The sequence below is a fragment of the Pongo pygmaeus genome, chromosome 1, assembly GCF_028885625.2.
Source record: "Pongo pygmaeus isolate AG05252 chromosome 1, NHGRI_mPonPyg2-v2.0_pri, whole genome shotgun sequence".
NCBI classification, from domain to species: Eukaryota; Metazoa; Chordata; class Mammalia; order Primates; family Hominidae; genus Pongo; species Pongo pygmaeus.
Genome location: NC_072373.2, coordinates 67148093 through 67158661, shown reverse-complemented (window position 1 = coordinate 67158661; position 10569 = coordinate 67148093). Strand labels below are relative to the sequence as shown.

The following is a 10569-nucleotide window of genomic DNA, read 5'->3' as shown; positions in this document are numbered from 1 at the left end:
GTAGCAACACAGTTCCTGCTAGCACATGTTTGACAGACAACTAAAACACTCCTAATGGAGCTCCTTTGATGGAAGCCCTGGATTTCTGTTTCTTAAAAATGATCCTTTTTTCATCAAGGGCCACCAGAGTGATGAGGCTCAGTTTAGTATAAGAAAGTCCTCATCAAGCCTGGCTCAGATCCTCTCTGAGGAGAGAAATGCAAGCTAGGAGCCATGGATAGACAGGATGGTTGCCGCTGCCAACACACCTCCCGTGGAGCCTGCACATCCACAAACTCCTCAAAGATCCTATGGGCCTTAGAGACCAGTTTTGCAGTTGACCTGGTCTTCTTGAACTCTTCACAGGCCAACCAGAACTCCAGGTTCTCCTCACTGAACTCCGTCTTCAAGAAGGCACGGAATGCAGCCACCCCATCTGTGGATGTGGGAGGAAGAAAAGAGAGAGATAGGAAGCAGCTTAAGTTTAAGAACTGTAGAAGAAAGAAAGGAAGTAATAGTGTGAGGGTGCCCCTAATTGTCGAAGCTCACTGCTCCTCCACACCCTCTTGAAGACCCCATTCTCATCTGGGTGCAGTGGCTCATGCCTGTAATCTCAGCACTTTGGGAGGCCGAGGTGGGTGGATCACCTGAGGTCAGGAGTTTGAGACCAGCCTGGTCAAAATTGAGAAATCCAATCTCTACTAAAAATACAAAAAAAATTAGCTGGGCATGGTGGCACATGTCTATAATCCCAGCTACTTGTCAGGGAGGCAGGAGAATCGCTTGAACCTGGGAGGTAGAGGTTGCAGTGAGCTGAGATCATGCCATTGCACTCCAGCCTGGGCGACAGAGCAAAACTCTGTCTCAAAAAAAAAAAAAAAGACCCCATTCTCTTAGACACACAAGTGTCCTCAGAGGCAAGCCATGCTTCGTATTCAAGAGTCATAGGGCCAGACGCAGTGTCTCATGCCTGTAATCCCAGCACTTTGGGAGGCAGAGGCAGGTGGATCATCTGAGGTCAGGAGTTCGAGACCAGCCTGGCCAACATGGCGAAACATCATCTCTACTAAATACAAAAAATTAGCTGGGCGTGTTGGTGCATGCTTGTAATTCCAGCTACTTGGGAGGCTGAGGTGGGAGAATCGCTTGAACCTGGGGGTCAGAGGTTGCAGTGAGCCGAGATCACGCCACTACACTCCAGACTGGGCGACAAGAGCAAAAGTACGTCTCATTAAAAAAAAAAAAAAAATAGAGTCATAGTGATATTACAAAGCCACATTTAGGAAACTGTAGTAATATATTTGGGGCACAGTTGTCTCTACCCCCTGGGTCTACTGGTGAGCTATGTTGCTATTTAATAATTTGAGCAAATTATTTGTTCTCTAACCTAATCCAAGTCAACCACCCTGAGGAAACACACAATTTGTTACAAGATGAACTAGAGGGAAGTGTGAATGTCTCATCCTTTGCTACTACCAAAAAAAATCTGAAAGTAAACTACCTACTGAAATGCAGTCAGAAGTTTCATTCTGTTACCTGGACGGGGTTGCAAGCCTCTTTTAAAAAAAACCTTTGAGGTGCTGTATTTTGACCTTTTATTCCATGTGTCTTTTATTTTAAAAGATATTGCCTATCAAATTATGTTTTAATTAAGATTGATCATAATTTTTCTGCCAAGTGATTTAACAAATTAATATGCCTTTTCATTTTTATTAATCAATATCATACATATTGTCAAGCAGTGCTTCCAACCAACACAAGATGAGTAGGATCACCATGTCGAGTTAGAAAGGGAAATCACATTTATTGATAGCTTATGCATCCAGTTAATGTTTTTATTTAAAAATATTTTTCATAAGTTATTTCAACCTCAACACAGTCCTCTCTAATCAAATAACAGCTATAGTTTTCTAAAAACTGTCCTCAGGGGAAGGGCACATACAACCTAGAATAAAGAAGTGTTCTACTGGTTATAAAAGACCCTGGCAATAATCTTTTATTTCTTTTCTAAAATTCCCCAGAAGAACAAAATGTTAACAACTCTTTTTTTTTTTTTTTTTTTTGAAATGGAGTCTTGCTCTGTCGCCAGGCTGGATTGCAGTGGCACAGTTCCAACTCACTGCAACCTCTGCCTCTCGGGTTCAAGCGATTCTCCTGCCTCAGCCTCCCGAATAGCTGGGATTACATGCGTGTGCCACTACACCCAGCTAATTTTTGTACTTTTAGTAGAGATGGGGTTTCACCATGTTGGCCAGAATTGTCTTGATCTCTTGACCTTGTGATCCGCCCGCCTCGGCTTCCCAAAGTGCTGGGATTACAGGCGTGAGCCACCACGCCCGGCCAACAACTCTTAATTCTAGGTGACAGGATGACCTGGGCATCTGACATCCACCACTATCCACCAGGATCGTGCAATGGCCAGGGTCATTTGATGGACTGCTGGTGCCATGCTGTTGATATATTCAATGCTTACTTTTACTTTCTTGAAATGTTTTCATTTCTCTGAATAAAAAAGTCATTGTATATCTTTGTCTTTCAAAATACATATTTTAATGTCTATACTAGAACAGTATCAAAAAAGCCACACCTTTACTTGCAAGAGCCAGGAACTTAAGAGAAAGGTTTCCAGGTGACTCCCAACACTAAGCTTTAAGTCACAAGGAGATTTAAGTTTGGAAGCTTGAGCTTAAAGTCATTTTAAAAAGTAGGAATGGCCAGGCACAGTTGCTCATACCTGTAGTCTCAACATTTGGGAGACTGAGGTGAACGGACTGCTTGAGCCCAGGAGTTCGAGACCAGCCTGGGAAACACGGCAAAACCCTATCTCTACAAAAAATACGAAAAGTAGCCAGCTGTGGTGGCGTGTGCCCAGCTATTCGGGAAGTTGAGGTGGGAGGATCACCCAAACCCTAGAGGTTGAGACTTATCCAAGTCAGGTCATTTTGAGAGTGAAAGCTGCATTACTGTTAATTACATGCAGACAATAATTATAAACCATGACCACCACAGGCAAAATCCAGGACACATGATCACCTTAACTCTAAATCACAAAGCATAGAGAAAGTAGAATATAATGTAAGGTTACTTCCTGTCAGGCAGGTGGAAAATAAAATTGTTCCTGTATCAAAAAAGAAGAGGAGAGTAACGTACTTTAGACTCAAATGAGAGGTCTGCTCAGGGTACCTCCTGCTCCCATTCCTACATTGGATTCAAAACTCTGGAGGAAGGGAATAGAAACCTGAGATAAACTGAAAATCAAAATGAAACAATGACACGGCAATGTTTAGGCAGAGATGGACTGAGAATCATTCATTCAATTCAGCAATGTCTTTTAAAACAACTACTAGTGTAACAAAGTACAGATGCTTCTCAACTTATGATGGGGGTATGTCCTGAAAAACTCATCGTAGATTGAAAATACCAAGAGTCAAAAATGCACTTAATAAACCTAACCTACTGAACATCACAGCTCAGCCGAGCCTACCCTAAATGTGCTCAGAACACTTTTGGTACAGTATTTAGTAAATTACGTGAGCTATTCAGCACTTTATTATAAAACAGACATTGTGTTAGATTATTTGGCCCAGCATTGCAAGAGAGTATCACATCACATATTGCTAGCCTGGGAAAAGATCCAAATGCAAAATTTGAAGTATGGTTTCCACTGAATATATATATCACTTTCACACCACCCTAAAGTCGAAAAATCATAAGTTGAACCATAGTAAGTCAGAAAACAAAATCATAAAATCCTTGCCCATAAAATCTCTCAAGGAAACTCTGTCACCCCTCCCTCACTCTGTCCTGTCCATGGAGAAGATCCAGAAGTGTCCACAGGCTCTAGAGGGAACTCGGATTAGAGAGCCAGCCTGCCTGCCAGGAGATACCCACTGCTTGTAGGAGGGGCCCCTGAGGCAGAGGCTACAGGCAGAGGTTGGAGGGAAAAACAGCTGGAGCTGTGGAAGCCTCAGTGCTCTTGGAGGAGGTTTCCTCCTTGAAGGAGACCCAGTGCCCTTGAGAACTAAGTGAAGGGCTGGTTTAGCAAGGAGGGACTCTGAGCAGTGACCAGTCCACGATTTCACTATCAATGGACACAGGGAGGACCCAAGGGGCCATAGGCCAGAGGTTCCCTCTCTGCCTCCATCTTACCACACTTTCCACTGTATTCAGTGAATGAGGAGGAGAATGAGGGGGCCCTAAAAGACTGTGAATTTATCTAAAAGAGTAACTGGAAAGTGACTTGGAAAAGCAACTCAGAAGAGCCTGTTGTTGGTTTTAAACCAGAAGAGACTACATTCTTCTAATGGGAGAGTTTAAGGTTGTTTGTGTCAGATTTTAATTTTTAACCAAACAGAAACAGGTGCTTATGAGCAAGGTGAATGCAGTTATGAACAAGGAAAGAATATTATCTTTTTGCCTTCCTTCATGGTACTGGTAAAGATAGCCTTGCTAAGGAAACTGTCTGTCCCTGTGCTAGATGAGGTACAGGCATCACCTCCTTAAATCCAGGTTTCAGCTGTGTTGGGTCTTTGTGTGGATGAGCAGAGATAACTTCTGCAAAGTGCTCCCAGGAGTCTTGCTTTACTTCTCATCTTACAGATGAGGAAACCAATGCTAAGAAAAGTGACTTGCCCCATTTCACACGGCTAACAATATATAGCATTGAAAACTTCATATAAGGTACACTCATCTTCAATCCAACATAGCAATAATGTCATCTTCATTCATTCATTCACTTGTTATGTGACTCAGGCTATGTTATGTGCTAAAAGCAGATATAATCGTGACTTCACAGAACTTGCCATCAAGGGGAAGTTTGAGCCAAGAAAACATAATGATGATGATTATGATGTAGTATGATAAGTTACATGATAGAGAAAGCAGAGGGGTCATGAAGGACCCAGGAGGGGTGCCTTTGCCAGCCCTGAGGAGGGAAGGGAAGAGCTGTGGGAGGAAGAGGCTTCTAAGCTGACACGGGAGGTAGAGGACAGGGGAGCTAAGCAAGGGAAGGAAGGAGAGGAAGGAGAAGAGAATTTCAGCAAGAGGGAACCACAGGAATGAAGGCCTAGAATTAAGAAAGTTTACTTGAGTAATTGGAAATAGTTCATTAAGACTAGCATTGAATAATAATACAGCTGAAAATGACTAGGCCTGCTTATAGGCTAGCATACACCAAGAGGCCTGTGAAACAGCCAGAGAGACAGAAGAATTTTGCAGCACTACAAAAGGCCAGGAAGAGAACATTTCAAGAAGGAAGTGGTCACTGTGTCTAGTGCTGCCCAGAGGTCAAGCTAGATACAGTCTGAGAAGCAGTCACTAGATTCAGCAAGCGTTGGCAGGAAGAGTTTTCACGGTGTGAGGGGGCTCTAGGTGTCCCATGGTATGTACGGTGGTGAATGAGACTGAAGGAAGTGGAAACAGTCATTCAGATGATGCTTGCAACAAATTTGGTAGAGAAAAAAGTAGAGAAATAAGACAGCATAGCTGGAAGGAAACATGAAGTCAGGAAAGAGATTTTTTTTTTTTTTAAGATAGACTTGGGTAGGGCCGGGTGCAGTTGCTCACACCTATAATCCCAGGACTTTGGGAGGCCGAGGAGAGCAGATTATGAGGTCAGGAGTTTGAGACCAGCCTGACCAACATGGCGAAACCCCATCTCTACTAAAAATACAAAAATTAGCCAGGTGCAGTGGCATGCGCCTGTAATCCCAGCTACTCAGGAGGCTGAGGCAGGAGAATTTCTTGAACCTGGGAGGTGGAGGTCGCAGTGAGCCAAGATCGCACCACTGCACTCCAGCCTGGGCAACAGAGTGAGACTCTGTCTCAAAAATAAAAATATAAAAATAAAAGAGATAGACTTGGGTATGTGTAAATGTTGATCTGATCAGAAAAGACCAGTTGAGCAGCAGGAGCTGAAGTTCAAGAAAACAATCTAACCGACAAAATGTTGCACCCAGGAAGGTAGAAATATGATGAGGAGCAAAAAGAGGAGCTATGTGTGAATGCAGGGAAGTTTCTCATTTCGGGCAGGAACTTGAAAGTCTGTCTGACGTTAGCTGGAGAAGATGGCAGGGCCTAGGAAAGGTAGGGTGTTGTTTTTACTTATTTATTTAGGATGTGGGGCAGAGAATTTTACTTATTTACTATACACCATGCTTTTTGCTCAGGACTTTACAAAACATTAGCTCAATTTATTTTCACAATGCTGATCCATAGATAATATCACTCCACTTTCCACAGGAAGAAACTAAAGCTTAGAGAAGTGGAATACATGGCCCAATTACACAACCAGCAAGAGCAGGGCCAAGATTCCCAGCCAGGTCCATATGACTCCAAAGCAAGGTCTCTCCAGATGTGTGTGCAGACAGAAGGGAAAGGGCACTGAAAATGGGAGATTAAAAGAAGCAAAAGAATAGTATTTGGTGAAGGCAAATTTTAGAGTAGAGGGACCAAGAAAAAGTGAAAGAACTTCTTTTCCTTAAGGACAAAGGCAAAGAAAAAAAGAGAGAGGTAGAGGAAGATAGAGAAAAACAGCCAGAAAAGTGACATATTTGAGATATGTCAAGTGGGACAGCCTTAATCTTTGTTATTAATTTGGGATAAGGTCACTGTGAATGTGGGCTGCACCCACGTGCTAGGTTTTGGGGCTACGGCACAAACACAGGAGATAAAGTCACCACCTCATAGAATTTAGAGGCTAGTCTAGTGTAACCGACATTAAGTGATAATTTAAAATAATCAATTGAATAATTACAAATGCAGAGTGGGCTATAGTGGGGAACTCTAAGAGAGGGAAGGGTTTGGAACAGCGACCTTGGAAAAGTAAATAAGAATGTGATTAAAAAAAAAAAAAAAGTCAAACAATTGTAAAGGCTTAAACTTAGATTTCTGGAGGAGTTACAATGCACCAAAAAGGGAGCAAGAACTTTTAATTTGATGGTGCATCTATTATTCAAAGAGAGGACCCATCAGTTCCAAGCTGGCAGATGATCCTTGAACCTGGAAAATAGCAAGGATTTAGCAAGTGGCAATTGGGACATAGAGGAAGAGGAGAAAGATAAGCAGGAAGTTAAAAAAAAAAAAAAGTTGAAGCCAGAGAAAGAATTTTAAAGTAACATCAGCAAGCATTGATAGCACACTTACTTTGGGCCCAGCACCACACCTAGTGGTTTATGAATCTTATGGTACTGGCTTCTCATGGCACATCTATAGCTTAGGTCCTGATATTTTCACCACTTTTTAGGAGAAAAAAACAAAGCTTAGAGAAGCCAAATAACTTCCCCAAGGTCACAGTCCATAAGTGGCAAGGATGCTAAACTGCAAAGCCAGCATTCTCATGCATGTAGAAGGACTAGCCTCTAGCTCTATGTGACAGTAGCCTGAGGGATGCCTATGCCAGTGACCACTGAAGTGGAGGGAGAGGACCCCCACTGTAGAGCAAGACAAGGAGGCCACAAGTGACACCATAGATGGTGACATTTCCAGGTGGGGTGAGCAGAAAATGAGAAAAGTCACTGAGGAAGGCGGAGGGGTATCTGAGCATATGTCAACATAGAAACAGGGTGCTCATGGGCAGAAGAGTTCAACCAAGTTACACCATAAGCAGTTAAGGCTGACTCAGCAGGGATGGAGATTTGGAGTTGGAGATGTGTAGTGAACTCATAGCCAGCTCTCATTACCTGGCAACCTGCTGAGGCAGAAGCTCCACGAGTCTCAGCTGGGAGCACCAGTTCTGACCAAAATCAGCCCCGTCATTAACTGTGTGACTTTGGACAACACACTCAACCTCACTAGGCCCCAGCATCCTCATCTGTAAACTAAGGGGGTTGGATATGATGAGCTTTCCCAGGTAGAGTTAGCACTCTGTTCCGTGTCCTCATGGCAACTTAAATTAGCCTGTATCAGATACAGCTCTTAGCTGATTGATTTTCACAGCTCCACAATTCCATCCCTCTCCTCATCAATGTCAATGTCAATGTCATCACTGAGTTCTGTGCTGCCCAGTTTATATACATTAACTCAATCCTTACATCAACGCTCCTAAGCAGACAGAGGCTCTGGAGTCACACAGCCTGGCATGACCTTGGAAAAGTGCCTTAACATCTCCAAGCCCAAGCGTTCTCATCTCTAAAATGGGAATAATGAATAATGTCAGGACTTACTGAATTGAGCTGTTATAAGGATTAAATGAGGCAAGCCACGTAAAAGTGCCTAGTAGTTCATTACAAGCAGTCAGTAAGTGTTAGCTCTTAGCAAAGTATGTTTTATAAATAAGGAAAGTGAGACATGGAGAGTTAGTTTGTAGTCACTTGGCCAGTAAAAGGTGAGAAGTGACTTTGCACACACGTCTGCGTGACTTTGGAGCCACCCTCCTCTCTCCTCTGGTGATGGCTGGCAGGCCTCCAAAGGAGAGATGGACTGTGAGCCCAAATCAGGCAAACACACCACACGCATACCACAGCCCAGCAAGTGTACCATTTGGCTCACAGACCTGGAGATTCTCCACCAAAAGGACACCTGCTGTCGCCTTCTCTGTGGTAAGAACTGAGGCCATTAGGTGCCACCAATAACTTGGAACCTGCCTAAAGTCTCTTCTCTCCCACAAAACTGATGGCCCGGTGGGGTGGCTTTTTCATATCAAAAGAGCCGAAGTGTGAGCAGAAAGGCATCTTTCCCAACCATGGCCAGGGGACGCTGTAACGAAGAACAGCTGAGTGGCCTTGTAAAGAAGCCATGTTCTCTCAGGCAGCCTCAGCCCAAAATGTGGTGGCCTGCATTTCCAGGGCAGGCTCAGAAAGAGTGAGAGGAAAACCAAAAGAAACTTGAAAGTTGCCTGGAATTTCAAGCGAAGTGCTTGAGAGATGGGAAAGGAGGGGAGAATGGCCCTCCCTCATGGGCCCTTCCTGGGAGGGTCTGGACCTGAGATGCAACAGAGAACAGATTGTGGCAAAGACACCCCAACAGACACAGATCACAAAGCCTTGTGCAGACTGCACCTGCCCTCAACCCTCACCCTCTGCTCACCCACTTTGTATGCCTATCCCTCTCAGCCCCAATCTCCCCCAACCCTTTTTATATTCCCAGAGCCTGCACTGAACAAAGAGATACTTTAGTCTGAACAATGGAAGGGAGAAGGTGGTAGAGGGCACTGCTGCAGGAGCCTCTCCTCTTGCCTGGAGCAGATGGCAGCAGCGGGCTTCTGTGGACAGACCACTTGCTCCCCTACCCACCCACCTGGCCCACCTTTCCTGCTCACGTGACCAAACAAACAAATCCAAACACAACTGCGTAAAATCCTAGCCTACTGCGTGGAATAGAGCCAGCTCCACACTGTTTCTCCCCTTCCATCCACCTCCCACCTCCTCCCAGCAAGCTTTTCATCTGCTCCTTTCCCTGACTCCTCAGCATCTTTCCCTGCCCCTCTCCTGTTCTCCTGTTCTCTTTCCTTTTTGTCCTCTTCCTCTATCTTTCCCCTTTCCCTCCACCAGGACCCTCCTGCTTGTCCATGAACTGTAGTTGGTTCCAAATACAGAATGCTGGTTTAATTCTGAAAGGCTCATTCGTGTCTCCCAGCATCTCTCAGGGTGACATGCTTTGCATTAGCTGTGTTTTCTCTGCTGGGGCCCCATGTACCCCAGACCCTGCTCCCTCCCCAAGCCCAGGCAACTGAAGTCCCCCCGCCCCAGTTTCCCCGACAGATCTCAGGCAGTTGGAAAGAGTGACTACTCTCTGACCCCTGAAGCTGTTCTGCCTGGGATTCTGTCCTGGCTCTAACCCACACCAGCTAAGTGTGAGCTTGGGCAAGAGACTTAACCCCTCTGTGCCTCAGTTCCCTCACTTGTAAGATGCAGGTCCTAACAGCATCTGCTCCATAGGGTTATGGGATGTGGTAAGTTCATACATGTAAACAACATGCAGGCCTGACACATAGACAGTGATTGCTCAATCCAGGTTAGTGACTATTATTCCTGTACTTCAGTGGCTTAAGGAGTCATCATACAGAACATAACATACCCAATACAAAACAATCCTGAGTAACTGAAAGGCAAGGAGGTGGTGAACAGTTTGGGAAAATGGGAAGAGAAATGACAGAAGGACCTGCCGTTTTGTCATTTCATTTTTATTTCACTTTGGTTTTCTTTGTATAACCCTTCAAGAAGTCAAGGGTGCTAAGAAAATTATAATTTTTTGAGATTGGTACACATCTAGTGACAGGAAGGGAAAGGCTTGTGTCCAGAATTCTTGGAACAGTGAGCAGAATATTGGCATCTACCTGAGCATCCACAGAATCTCCAAGAACACACCGCGGCTGTGCATGCTGCCTGCGGCTGGCTTTCTCCCTCTACTTATTTGATGGAGGATGCTTACATAAGAAAGGAAACTGGGTCACTATGAATGAGCAGTGCAGCTGGTACAGCAGGGAGTGGAGCTTAGGTGACAGTTCAAGGCCCAGGAGCCCTGATGTAGCTGGCATCAGGGTGGGCTTGAGCCTAGCTCAGTTCCCAGGCTTGGAAAAATACAAGAGCACAACAACAAAAACAATTTATTTTAAGTTCTCTATTTATGAAAATGCTGTCCTAAAAACCAGAG

The 10569-nt window shown here is 44.5% G+C and overlaps 1 protein-coding gene across 8 annotated transcripts in view; it reads right to left on the bottom strand.

Moving 5' to 3' along the window:
• The window catches only part of RGS8 (regulator of G protein signaling 8), a 120383-nt gene that overhangs the window by 6066 nt on the left and 103748 nt on the right, over window positions 1-10569 (bottom strand). For all 8 annotated transcript variants that reach the window (XM_063648145.1, XM_054497419.2, XM_054497429.2 and 5 more), the window contains one exon: window positions 249-415. In XM_063648145.1, the coding sequence (XP_063504215.1) occupies window positions 249-415 (167 nt within the window). The remainder of the gene's footprint in view (window positions 1-248; window positions 416-10569) is intronic.